Source organism: Astyanax mexicanus, chromosome 6 (assembly GCF_023375975.1).
Source record: "Astyanax mexicanus isolate ESR-SI-001 chromosome 6, AstMex3_surface, whole genome shotgun sequence".
In the NCBI taxonomy this organism is placed as follows: domain Eukaryota; kingdom Metazoa; phylum Chordata; class Actinopteri; order Characiformes; family Acestrorhamphidae; genus Astyanax; species Astyanax mexicanus.
Genome location: NC_064413.1, coordinates 56,917,048 through 56,931,453, shown reverse-complemented (window position 1 = coordinate 56,931,453; position 14,406 = coordinate 56,917,048). Strand labels below are relative to the sequence as shown.

Here is a 14,406-nt window from a genome sequence, read left to right as displayed (position 1 = left end):
TGCTGTGTTCAATAAAATCATGCAAACATATAATGTTTTGTGTGGTTTTAGTTTAAGTAGACTGTGTTTGTCTATTGTTGTGATGTAGATGAAGATCAGAACACATTTAATCACCAATTTATGCAGAAATACAAGTATAATCCCAAAGGATTCACATACTTTTACTTGTAACTGTGTATTCGTTTTCTGAGTAATCACTGCATCTCTAAAAGGAACCCAGTGGGTTGTTGGGTCTATGGCGGGTCGAGAGGTCGCTCTGGACTCGCTCTCTGTGACGGCGAGTCACGGCGAGACTGGCTGATCTGGAGCCTCAGATAATCTGACTGATCCACAGTTAATGAGGCAAGCAGACACAACCTGCTCCCATTCATTCCCTCTGTCTCTCGCCCCTCCCTCCCTCTCTCTCTCCCTCTCTCTCTCCCTCCCTCTCCCTCTCTCTCTCAGATGTAGGTCAGTGGAGGGATCTGAGTCAGGGTTAGCCGGTCTGGAGGAAGAGAGCGAGTGACTGCAGTCAGGAACACACTCAAAACATTGAGCCTCCAGTTCATTTCATACTGGTAGAAGAACTTCTGGACCAGTATAGCAGCAGTGGGTGAGTACTGGGCTACATTTACTCCCATAGTACTAAAATACTGCAGTACAGCTCAGATTTAAACTACTGGAATTGATAGTTTACAGAGCAAAAGTTGGAATATAGACTAAACACTAGCGTATCATCGACATATACTCTATTAGAGTCAAGTACTGGAACTTCTGCTGATTTTGATTCACGGTTTCTTCAGAAATCAAAGCTGTTAAAAAGAGTTTATCCTGCTTTTGTTGGAGTAACTGTCTCTAATGTCCAAAAAAGACGAGATTCAAAAGACCAGATTCAGACCCAACTTATTCCTTAAAAGTATTGGACCTTTGTCCTGGTCCAAACATCTAGGGTCATCAAACTGGTCAACCATTTTCGGCCAAATCCAATAATTTCCAATAATTCAATATAGCTCTAGAAGGAGCCCACTGGGTTCTGGCGCCTATGAAATCATCAAACATATCATTCTTTGATGATTGTTATGATCTCAGAAGATCCAAATGCAGCTCTTGAAAAAAAATAAGACACCACAAATTGAAAACCTCTGGAATATAATCAAGAGGAAGATGGATGATCACAATCCATCAAACCACCAAACTGAACTGCTTGAATTTCTGCACCAGGAGTAAAGCAGCATAAAGTTATCCAAAAGCAGTGTGTAAGACTGGTGGAGGAGAACATGATGCCAAGATGCATGAAATTAAAACTGTGATTAAAAACCAACCAGGATTATTCCACCAAATATTGATTATTTCTGAACTCTTAAAACTTTATGAAAATGAACTTGTTTTCCTTGCATTATTTGAGTTCTGAAAGTTAAGCATATTTGTTTTTGTTATTTCAGTCATTTCTCATTTTCTGTAAATAAATGCTCTAAATGAGAATATTTTTATTTGGAATTTGGGAGAAATGTTGTCTGTTGTTTATAGAATAAAACAACAATGTTCATTTTACTCAAACATAAACCTAGAAATAGCAAAATCAGAGAAACTTATCCGGCGCCATTCTATATTATGAACCTAATTTTAAACTGTTTACCCCATTTCCACCAACAAAAGAAGGTTCCTGAACCAGTAACGTTTGTTCACCGCCACTGTGCAATGCCCCTTGGTTGATGACATTTGATGTAATGTTTTGACGTTTTCACTAATATTGGTTCTTATAAGCCTGAAAGAAGTGGTTCAAAACCCAATAACGCTTTATAGTACAGCCTAGGTTTCAGAGGGTAATTTCCCTTTTCTTATGGATGAATCAGTGCATTCAAAATACTTACTGGGTCCTACAGGTACTTTAACTGTAGATATAAATAAAATACAACCAGGAACAAGAGAGTAACAACTAGATAAAACTTTCTGAAACTTACCCTGTACTTTCCCAACCCGTATGGTGTAACTGTTCTCTATGAATCAGTAAATACTAAATACTTATGGGGTCCTACTCATACTTAAATGTAGGTACAAATAAAGCACCTACATAAACTTTTGGTGCAATTTGCATATAAAATAATATACAATCATTTTGCCCATTGTTCATGGCTTTATTCCAGTCACACTCCAGGGAACTATTATTATTATAGTATTTTTAATATTAAAGTTTGAAAAAGAAGATGAGAATTTGATTTATGCTTTTAAAAATGTAAAGGTTGGAGCAGGAAGAAAACGTATAGTTTCTAATGTGAAAACTAAAATACAATAATGTTTATTTATATATATATATATATATCTATAATAACACAATCAGGAATCCTGGGATTTTAAAGAAAATGTATTAATTAAAACACAAATACTACAAGGTTTTATATTAATGGTTTATAAACCCACACATCATCTGATATTTACTGTTCTTACTCTATAAGTACACAGTATTTACTCAGTAATTACTCAGAAACAGCAGGGAGTGAGCTGTATTATGTAGTGTACAGTGTTTTACTATTCATACTCTATAAGTACACAGTATTTACCTTCTAAAACACGGGCTGTATTATAAAGCGTTACCCAGAATTTCATGTGTAAATAGAGAAGAACCGAGTCGAGCGCACTACAGCTACTGTACTAGAAGATATTTGTTTTAGGTAATTAGCATTAAAGTTCTGGAGATTTTATATTTTATTTTATACAACAGTTAGTTCCGACCTCCCAATCTGATTGGTTGAGAAGTGTTCGTTCTTTTTTAGGAAAAAAAGAGAAAGGAAAGTCATCCGTGACCTGAACGATAACCAGCCAGGCTAGGCTAAGCTAATGCTAAGCTAAAGCAAGCTACGCTAACCTAACTACAGTCCTGAAGGCACAGCTAGCCTGCTAGCTAGCTAACCAACACCACCCAGAAAACAGGCAGAAATGCTCACAAACGCGCAGCTTTATCATGTGAAGACGACTCCTAACATTTACTAAACCCCTTAATCCCCAATTTTGATTTCAAGCTAATGTATAAATGGTATAAACCATACGCCGTTTTGTAGCTACAGTTCTGTTACAGTTCACTTGTTGTGGAACTACTTTTTGGCGAAAGGCACAGTTCGTATTAAAGCATATTTATTAAACATTTTTTGATGGTCTTTAATTCATTTTTAATTCATTTTCAATAGTTCAGTACCACTTTAAAATAAGACTACATTTATAAAGGGTTTATAAATAGTTTACAATTAGTTTATTAATGGTTACTAATTAGGTTGTAAATGCCTTAAAATAATTAATAATCAGTTATAACACATATGTAGAAAGGGCAACAATGACCTGTTGTTTGTCAAATAGTGAAAACCCACAGCCATCTATATTGTTGCTCTTTCTACTTATGTGTTATAACTGATTATTAATGATTCTTAAGGCATTTACAACATAATTAGTAACCATTAATAAACTAACTGTAAACCATTTTTAAACCCTTTATAAAGGTAGTCTTATTGTAAAAATGAAAAACACTCGAGGTCATATGTTTTTGAGAATATCATCACGGCTGTGATTTGGTCGTAGGCAGTGGTTCAGAGAGACTGTTGGGTCAGGATCATCTCTTCACATCTGCTTTAGTGAGATCAGTGATCTACAGAAACTCTATCCATCTAAACTCAGTCTGAAACACACACTCCTCAGATCCAGTTCCCTCCAGACCAACTCTGAACAGCTTTCAGTGCTCCCTCAACCACTGTAAACATATTAATCCATCATTCTGTAACCATTACAACACCTTCATTCTGTAACATAAAAACTGAGCACTGTTTTAATATAAAAACTCCCATTCTGTAACCATAACAGCAGATCAGTGATATGCAGGAACTATAGAAACTGATCACTGTGTGTTGCAGCAACACAGACGGCAGTCACTCTGATTGGTCCACTGAGCTTTATAAACCCGCCTACACATTCATTTACAACATACAGTTATAAACTTTATAAACTCACAACGACTCAACTCACAGCAGCACGCATCAAGAGACTGAGCGTTGGGTAAAACAAAATAAACATGTTCTTAATATATCTAAAATAAAAGCATTTTATTGGGTTCTAAGCATTCTTTCAAGCATGACCCAGTGCTTCAGCTTTTCATTAATAAAAGAAACAAGACGTTACTGGATGTCATTTTAGACACCCCACTGTCCTGGGCAAGACAAACCGATAAAATAGTGAATAAAATCATTTCTGCTCTTGCATTAGTTAGAAGGTGTAGCCTATTCCTCACACAGGAACTGATGAAGAGGGTTGTTGGCACCTTTCGTAATATTATACCACAGTTAGTTCCGACCCTTCAATGTGATTGGCTGAGAGGCGCTCTACGCTCTACGCTATCAGCCGGTAATGCACTGAAGCCGAAACTCTCCATGTATTACTCCGCCACATAGAGGTAACCTAGCAACGATGCAGCGCTTACAAGCCAAACAGAGCAGCTACACACAGAGCAGCAATGGAACTATTTTAACTGACAGAGTTTTTATAACCAAACAGATCCTATTTTCTCCTCCTCTATAACTCTAAATCTTTCAATAAACAGTGATAATGGAAGTGTGATATAATCGCAATAATACACTCGAGTGTATTATTGCTTTATTATATGGTCCATTGCCTTAAAAAAACTAATAGCTAAACTTCAGCAAGTACAGAACTGAGCAGCTAGGCTAAATTCTTAAATACCCAGAGTATACTAATATCCCAGACGTGCACTCTCATTTACACTGGTTAAAAGTTAAGGATAAACTAAAGGCTTCTTTATTGATATCCACATGGTCAATTTTAAATAATAAAAGCCCACAGAAACAATTTATATTCCAACATACAGTAATATATACAGTTAGATATAGAGCAATTACTGCATGGACTGAAAATTCTTAGATCAAAATTATTATTTTGGACAATGTCTATTTTTATATAGTGTATGTTGTTTTGCTGCTGTTTTTTTTTAGTTGTACATGATGATCAAATTTTAAAACTTTGACGAAATTATTTATTGTTATTATTATAGATTATTTTTACTTAAGTAGGACCCCAGGAAAAATAGCAGGGACATCTGCCTCGGCTAAATAAATAAACAAATCTGCACACATATCTGGGACAATAGCTACTCACACCTATTGCTGACACAGATGTGCAAGAGCTCACACTCACACAGCTTGTCTCTAGTCCCTATAGTAGAGAAGTACTGCCAATAGATTAGGACTTTCTGGATCTCCATGCTTTGTCTAATATCAGATGTGGGTTATAGAGGGGTATAAACTCCCCAGTACTGATCTGTGAATCAGTGGAAGAACTGTGTTCTCTGGAATGATGATGGAGCTCCATATAATATTTTAGGATACTGGTGTGAGTTAGCGTGGAATTATGCTCCAATATTCGGGCTAGTGCTAGTGTTTAGCCAATAATGCTAATGCTTCAGCCTTAAGGCTGGATAATTTTGTGAATCTAAGCTTACTGTAAATAAATGGAAGCGCTTTACTCACCCAAATAGAGATAAATCTGTGTAGATTAACATCTAGCACTCGTCTAACTTTACAATAAAGTCTTTTTTATTACAGTTTTGTTTACTTAACTTGTCTTTATATAACTTAGTTAGTTCGAAAATAGATGGTCATTGATAGTGCGCCTTAAAGTGTGAAAAATACAGTAAGCATGTATGTGTGGTACATGTGATCCTGTGAAACGGACTGTTGGTGGTACTTATTTTAAATAGTTTGAGAACTGCTGCTGTAGTGTAAATATGTTGTTGGTATGAGAAACTGTGTCACCTGCTACACAGTGTGTGTGTGTGTGTGTGTGTGTTCTATGAATATCCAGTGTGAACATGAGCAGTGTGTTTATCCGAGCCGGAGTGGGTCAGTGTGTGTGTGATCCTGTAACCCGGCCCAGAGTGTTTACTGAGTAAACCCCATTGCTCAACACTCTAAGTGTGTGTGTGTGTGTGTGTGTGTTTACTGCGCTACTGCTATTGCTTTACTTGCCAGCGGGAGTGTGTGTGTGTGTGTGTGTGAGTTTGTTTGCTGCCAACTCAAGTGTGTTAATTGAGTTGGTGCTGTTGCTCCAATAACCTGTGCGTCTGCAGGGCGACGCTGCGGGACGAGACGGGGTTTATAGGGCAGGTGGCTGCTGTGGTATTCAGGACAGGGATCCATATAATTGTGTCTAATTGGCTCTGCTGTCTGCACACCTCACCAGCTGCACCAATCACCAACCCAGACACCATCAAACACACCACAGATCACTCACAGCGTCTACCTGTAATTAACTCTATACAACATTAGAATTTATAAACACAAATAAACTTTAAAGGTCCCCTTCCGCTAAAATCCCTTTGTTCTTGTTGTTAGTGAAATACAGTGGGTCTCTCTGAGTTGTTTATGATGCTGCACATAATGAAACTCTTCTATTTCTTTATTCTCTGCAGCAGCTAGTAAAAAATATTAGTAAAAAAATTAGTATTCATGGCCCCTCCAACCTCGGCTCGGGACCGCCCACAGAGCTGAAGCCGGGTGGCGACGCCATCTCATCAGATAGGAGATAACTAACAGCACTAGGAACAGCATGCAGTTCATTCCTGTGTTATTTGTGTGAATAACACATCAGTGTTTATATACTTTACCCAGTAATTCAGAGCTAAGGAACAAATGGTTAGAATTAGTCTATGGAGGAACAACACCACCAGCCAAGTACAATTGAGATAGGTAGGTGTTTAGATGTTTAGATCAGTTCTGTTTACACTAGTTAAAAGTAAAAATCCACCCCGGAGTTTTGTTCCAACTGCCTGGGCAGCTCTGCTGCTGCTCAGCAAACAAAAACCAAACCCGGGGTGAATTAAAACTATAGGTTTAAATAGGATCTCCGGTGGATTTGGTGTTTTACAGAGACTCTATGACTAGGTCAGTGTCTGAACTGCACTTAGCAGGGCATTATTACACATGTTGTAAAGTAACATATAACATTTCATTACAAAGACTGTTATTAGTGTAAAAATGTCTTTATTGTAAAACATTTCTAACTGTTGTTCGTCTCGCTGCGTCACAGTGCTTGAGTTTGTATGTATGAATATTCATTAACAAGAGCCAAAATCCTACTGCCCCCCCCACTTCTCTAAACTAGAGACACAACTAGATGTTTAAAAATAAATGAAGAAACGATAGAATGAGACCTTTTTATCAAAATCAGTGGTCAGTGAGTGTTACCTGTAAATAACATTATACATGTTTTTTTCAGCGATGTCTGAGGGAAGTCCGAGTGGGCGGAGTTTGTGGAATGGGAACGGGGAGATGGAGGCCACACCTCCTGTGATGACGCTTGAATTTGAGGAGAATGGACTGCAGGTGGCACAGGTGTGTATGTGTTTTAATGTGACCACGCCCACTTAGCTTCTACTTTATGTCGCACCCATTGCTGACACAGATGTGCAAATGTACAAACACAGCTTACAGTCTAGGCCTGTAGTAGAGAAGTTCTGAAAATAGATTAGGATCAGATAAATACACATGAGGCTGGTGGCTTTATGTCTAATAACAGGGGTATAAACATAGAATTATAAAAATGTATAAAGACGTATAAAAGTAGAAAGTCTCGTATAGACAGTAGAGATAGTTATACTCTTCCTAATACCCTTAATTTTATATACATTAAAAGTATGTTAAAATTAGGTAAAGAATACTAAAAGTGAATTTTCTATTTAGTGTACACATTAAATATACATATTTATATTTCTATAAAATTTATTTTTAACATTTTATAGACATGTATGCTTTAAATTAAGGTTGTGTTGATAGACAATATATGCAGTGGCATTAAATACTGCTTAAAGTGCACTTTAGTGTAATTTTTTGTCCCCAGTAGCATTAAGATGTAAACAATATGTGCATCAATACGCAAAATAGTACATTTACAATGTAGTTCAAGTGTATTAAAAATTATAAAACCTAAGAGTCTACTTAACTTTGCAGAATATATAAGAACAAAGCACTAAAAAAGCACAAACTATTGCTTTTAGGTTGCATTTAAATATAATAGCTTAATTTCAATTGAATTATATTTAAAGTTGTACTTTCCCATGTTAAGTATACTTAACATATTCAAAATATATACTTTCTTTTACAAGGGTATTTATACAACAAGTTATGATGAATAATGAGAGTACAGTACTGCCGTTTCTCCATCAGGAGAACATCCAAAACTGTTACATCACAGTCTGACACAATTCGCATGAACAAGAAAAGGCTTTTCAGGGCTAAATTTACATTGTAGTCACACAAAACGACCAATTCAGGAAAATTCAAAAGTGAAGCTAAACAGGGCTAAAATGCTAATAGCTAATAGCCAACCAGATGAAGCACCAGTCATACCTGGAGTGCTGGCTGGAGGATGCCCTGCGGCGGGTCCCAGTCCTGCAGCCTGAAGAGGCCTGAAGAGCTCTATGCACCACGGGAAACCTGGAGCAGCAAGAAGGTATCCATGCTACGCTAAAAGCAGCTAATGCTAGCAAACTGAATTAAGTTGGTGTAGCTTGCTAATAGAACACTGCACTGAAAGATCAGCAGCAGTGGTGTTACAGTGCTTAAATCTAAGCTACACTATGCTACACTATGCTATGCTACGTTGCCTTTTTGATGTCTGGGTGCCATAAACCAGCCAATCAGAGCAAAGCTTATTTCATTTTTATCACAAGTTTCTGTTACAAGATAATTGAGTTTTATTCTGATGTAAAATAACAGGGTGGTAAACAGGGTTGTAAAAAGACATCTAAGCATTTTACATAAAATCAACATAAATACTTAAACAGAAATACTCTATTGCTTTACATTCAGAGGAGATTAGAGACATAAGAGACTAAGTTTGTTAATGATGTAAAAATAGTGATTTCTCTTTTAACTCAATGGAAGTAAATGTAAGGCTGGATGTAATACTTACATACGAGTGTGTGTATGTGTGTGTGTGTGTGTGTGTGTGTGTGTAAGCAGTCAGATTCGGAGCAGTACCAGCCGGTGACGGAGTGTGTACCGGCGGAGGAGATGCCCCTGGTGGTTCCTGTAACGGGAGAGTCGTTCTGTCAGTGTCCCACACAGACCGACCTGAGCTCACACACACTGCCCGACACACACACTCACGAGTGCACCTGCGGAGAGGACGAGTCAGGTACGTTTTATTAGGGTAAAACTGTTTTGTAACTAAAAGTTGTCTCTATGTAGTTCCCTGTTGGTTCTTCTATGCTGGATATAAGATGAGATTGAGAGGGTTGGGTTTGGAGGAGGTTCTACAGGTTCTGTATGGATCCTGCAGCACATTTACCCACAGATGTTGCTACAGCTGGGCCTGTAGATCCTGTAGCTCTACACTCGTAGGTTGAAGCTGAAGCTGTAGAGTCCCAGCTGCTCCATAAATGCTGGATCAGTGATAAATCTGGAGAGCGGGCAGGACGAGAAAGTGCTGCAATCTGGTGGAGACTCTGTTCCTCGGAAACCCTTGCTGTGTGTGGGGGAACATTATCCCGCGGAAAAATGCTGCTGCTATCAGCTGGAAGTTCTGCAGGAGAGAAAGCAGCAACACATGGATCTGCAGGATGTTCTGCACAGATCACTGAGATCACTGTTACTGTTCCTACTATCACTACTAGCGGTTAACGACTGTCACTGTATGAGATGATCTCCAGATCATCAATCACACCTGCAGTTTACACTGTGAACTCTTCAGTCCAGGGATTGAAGCTTTGCCACAAGACCTCCATACTCAAACCTGACCTTCATCAGATCTCAAACAGAAGCTGGATTAGCCTAGCAGACAACCTTCCTCACCTCTCACCAGGAGGTACACTACCAAAATGTAGTCTCAGAGCCTTCATTTTGACATATGTATGTGTGTGTTTTGCAGGTTGTGTGTGGGCGTGGGATGAGGAGTGTATATCTCCAGCGGTGTTCCTTAGCTGCTCGAACAGGAAGGTGAGCTTCCACCCTGATTACAGCTGCGGCACTGCAGCCATCCGCGGCTCCGCCGAGCTCCGGCATGGGCAGCACTTCTGGGAGATTAAGATGACCTCGCCGGTGTACGGTACAGACATGGTGAGACCGCAACACACACACATTCACACACACACCTTTTAGAAAATACGGTCAGCCATGGTCATTAAAACTGCAAACCACCATAAGCCAGTTCTGATCTATCGAAACATGGTGGCGGCTGCACCACGATTGCATTTTCCAGCAGAACTTGGCACACTGCCCACACTGCCAAAAGTACCAATTGGTCTTATATAATATTCTATTTAACAATAAAAGAAATAAATGCTTAAAAATAGATTACTCTGTGTGTAAAACTTCTATATAATATTCCCATTTTCAACTGAAAACGTGTCCAGTAGTCCTCAACAGTGACAGGACCCACTATATTACCCAGATTTACTTCAGCTGTGTTAATGCTGTGTAGATGGTAGGAATCGGCACGGCAGAGGTGAACCTGGATCAGTATCGGCACAGTTTCTCCAGCTTGCTCGGAGTGGACGCCCACAGCTGGGGACTCTCTTATACAGGTAAACAAATACAGGTCATGTGACCACTCGTATACTGTTAATATGGCTAACTTATTCAGGTTCTTTTTATAGCCGGTAAGACAATGTTTTATTAAGAAACTAAACATTTCTAAACATCTTCTACAAAATACACTGACATGCCAAAATTCATGAGAAGGAATTTAGTATCAGGACTTTTGGCATGTCCCACAGAAGCTACACAACACTGCATTGGGCGGTGGGATATGGGTCCCAGGACACAGAAATTTTGGTGTGTTTAGTGTGTTATATTTTGGACAGCTCCAGAATGTTTCGGACTGTGTCGTATTCTCCTTTTATTAAGAAAGCTGTGTGTGTGTATGTTTATGTATAGGCCTGCTGCACCACAAAGGGACAAAAGTAAATTTTTCTCGACGGTTCGGTCAAGGCTCCATCATCGGACTCCATCTGGATACTTGGAACGGAACTCTAACATTCTACAAGAACCGCCGCTGGATTGGTGAGACACATATTAACACATTTACATTTGTTACTGTTTCAAAATATCCAAGTATGATCCATCCACCACCGAGTTTGGCAGTTAAGGGCCCTATTGTACAGCCTGCACAAGGTGTGTTGCTATGCAATGTTCAAGTAAATTTCTGTGTGTTTCTATCATGGCGGCAGGAAATACAGGTGCTCCACTAACTTATTAAAACCCTGACAGTCAACAGTTAGCCATCCAATCCTGTCTTAGCACACGGACGCACTGCAGAGCGCAAACCTGACATTTAACTCAGCAATAAACAGAATAATGAATAAAATCACATTACTGTTACCTTAAATGAGCTGCTGGTGTATGTTCTCAGTGTTAACACGCAGGTCAGTATCCTCTGCTGGGATGCACAAAAGTGTCACGCTGTTACGATATGAATGCGCCAAAGTCAGAGCTCACCTGTCTCTTAAAGGGAATGACAACTGGCACGCTGATTGGTTTATTTCACATTACGCCCAAAGACACTTATGAATAATTCATAGAATTCATAGAATATATGCCTTTTGCACATTTTGAGGTTGCAAGGCGTATATTTTTTGTGCTCTCAAGATATTAAAAACACACCGACGCATCCCTAAATCCAGCTGCATCATTTGTAATTGACTGATGCGCTACAGATCACTAAAATAGGGCCCTAAGAGTCGTTTTTTCTTGAAATCCTTCAAATATTCCTATTTTGTTTTACCTTATCTGTCCATAAGACTTGTTTCTACAAAAAATTAAGCTTGAATAGTCCCTCTGTTTACACTAAGGCTGCCAGCCCAAATCTAATTTATGGCTTATGTAGATTAAATCCAGATTGATTTAGAACAAACTCTGGTTGTTTTGAAGTGTGAAACAGTATATTTTCGGACAGTTCTGATCTGGTTCAAACCAATTATAGGAAGCTGAGTTAGGCTATCATCACCCATTAAACAATAGAAGAAGAAAAGAGTATTGTGAGGTATTGTGTGGAAATCCATATCTGTATCTACTGTAGCTGTAGATTAACCCTTAGTTATAAAGGGAGTTGATTCTGGCAGGGAGGTAGAATTCAGCACAACACCAGGAATGGCAACTCACTGAACTGACAACATTCAACAAACCAATTAGTGTATAGAATAATGAGACTCCGCCCACATAGGTGATGATGCAAGGATGTAGTAAATTCTAGTGCAGAAGTATTTGGTGTCCACCTGTATTTGTAAAATCTGATATTAGGATTTGATTAAATCTAATCTCACTTCTACCTGTCTGCAGGTGTGGCCGCCACAGGGCTGCGCAATAAATCCTTCTACCCGATTGTGTGCTCCACCGCCGCCAAAAGCAGCATGAAGGTGATTCGCTCAGTCTCCGCCCCCACCTCCCTGCAGTACCTGTGCTGCACTCACCTGCGCCGGTACCTGCCGGACGCCCCGGACGTCCTCTCCGCCCTGCCCCTCCCCCCCGGCCTGAAGCTGCAGCTCAGCCAGCAGCTCGCCTGGGTCCTCCAACTCAGGAGACCAGACCTGCCCACACACACCTGCACACACACACCTGACCATCAGCCCCAGCCAGGCCACGCCCCTGCTCACAACACAGATTATGACCTATTCCTAGACACCGCCTCCTACCTTAACGATGCAGATGCTGCATCTCCTCCTGACCCCGCCTCCTTCACACCTGCAGACACACACATCACCTGTTACCCTGACTCCACCTCTTACCTCAGTGACACAGAGAGTGAATATCCTGACTCCGCCTACTGCACACCTGCTCACGCACTCCTGTCCTCTGATTCTGACTCCACCCCCTGCACACCTGTTCATACACTTCACACACACCTCTCCTCTGATCCTGACTCCACCCCCTGCACACCTGCCCACCTACACCTGACGTTCCATCCCGACTCCGCCTCCTGCAAAGACGTGTCCTTGTGCGACGATCCTGATTCGTTCTTTGAACTGAGTGAGTGTTCTGACTCCGCCTCCTGCCCATGCTGTGATGCTCCACTTCCTCTTGCCACCTGTGACCATGACGACTGTCTGTCTAGTGTGTCGTGCTGCTCAGGCCACGCCTCCCGCCCAAGCTCCCCTCTTCCCAATCACTCATTCTGCTCCGCCTCCCCTCTTCCTGACCACACCCACTCTAGGCCAAACTCCACCTCTGGGAGTGACTCGGAGAGCTGTAATTCAGAGACCTGCCAGAGGAAGCGCTGCCGCTGGACGTAACACACACACACACACACACACACACAGATATTTACACATGATAAAGGCCAAAAGTTTGAAAGCAATAAACTAATGGTTGGCTGATACAACAGCATATATCACATATTCAAATATATCAAAATTTTGCCTAATATCTGTAAATATTAATAAATATATATACAACCCCGTTTCCAATGTGTTTGAGACGCTGTGTAGAACATAAATAAAACCAGATTACAATGATTTGCAAAAAAAAAAAAAAAACATGATGCAAACCTAAATTCAATAGAAGTCACTATAAAGACAAGATTATTTAATTTACAAACTGATCAATTTTACTACTTTTTCAAATATTCACTCATTTTGAATTGATGCAACACTTCACTGGAATTGGGTTTGTAAAGAAAAGCTTTATCTCTACACATTTCAGAATATCTAACAATTCAGAAATTTGAAAGTTGCCAAATATTTCAGTGTTATTTCAGCAATACCATGAAAGATCTTCAAATATCACCAAATACTTAATCGCAGATTATTACCACATACCTTTAATAGCTCAAAACTTTGAAAATATTTATAAATATTGTGAAATGTAGCTCAATATGTTCCATGATTTGTCAAAAAGTTTGGTCAGAATTAGCCCTTAAATCAGTGTATTCTGCTGACTAGAAAAAAATACAGTCTTGAACTGGCTTACTTTAATATTCGCCTTCATTCTTTTGGCCTAAAAAAACATACACACAACACACACACACACACTACACAGCGCTTGTGTTGATTACTGTATTTTTCGTACTATAAGGTGATCCGAATTATAAGGTGCATTATTTTTTTTTAAAGTTAAACAAGTGCTGGATGTTAATTTACACAGATTTCTCTCTTGAAAACTGTTTATTTGGGTGAGTAAAGTGCTTCTGTTAATTTCCAGTAAGCTTAGATGTCCAGATTTCCACTAAAGCTGAGTGCAGCAGCATTAGCATTAGCAGCTAACAGTTAATGCTGCCAGACAGCGCTACACTGAGGAATCTTAAGTGTAACCCTGTGGTTAGCAGCAGACTACAGGCCGATAATACCTCTGAACAGCAAAAGAGCTAGAACTTAGCGTGGTTAGCGGCTAATGCTAATACTGTTCCAGCCTTAGTGCTGGAGAAACTTCACTAAAATTCCTG

At 39.6% G+C, this 14,406-nt stretch overlaps 1 protein-coding gene across 1 annotated transcript; it reads left to right on the top strand.

The window, feature by feature from the left end:
* The first annotated feature begins 432 nt into the window (after window positions 1-432).
* On the top strand, window positions 433-13,284 carry LOC103036421 (SPRY domain-containing SOCS box protein 3). The gene is made up of 7 exons (XM_015602868.3): window positions 433-592; window positions 7,249-7,364; window positions 8,994-9,168; window positions 9,901-10,088; window positions 10,453-10,555; window positions 10,908-11,033; window positions 12,309-13,284. Exons 2-7 carry the CDS (start codon window positions 7,251-7,253, stop codon window positions 13,256-13,258), a joined length of 1,656 nt encoding a protein of 551 aa, XP_015458354.3. The 5' UTR covers window positions 433-592; window positions 7,249-7,250; the 3' UTR covers window positions 13,259-13,284.
* Window positions 13,285-14,406: the final 1,122 nt, after the last annotated feature.

Coding starts and splice junctions, on each gene's coding strand:
- LOC103036421 (XM_015602868.3), top strand. CDS start 7,251: ATGTCTGAGGGAAGTCCGAGTGGGCGGAGTTTGTGGAATGGGAACGGG. Junction 7,365..8,993: donor ATGGACTGCAGGTGGCACAG/GTGTGTATGTGT, acceptor GTGTGTAAGCAG/TCAGATTCGGAGCAGTACCA. Junction 10,089..10,452: donor CGGTGTACGGTACAGACATG/GTGAGACCGCAA, acceptor AATGCTGTGTAG/ATGGTAGGAATCGGCACGGC.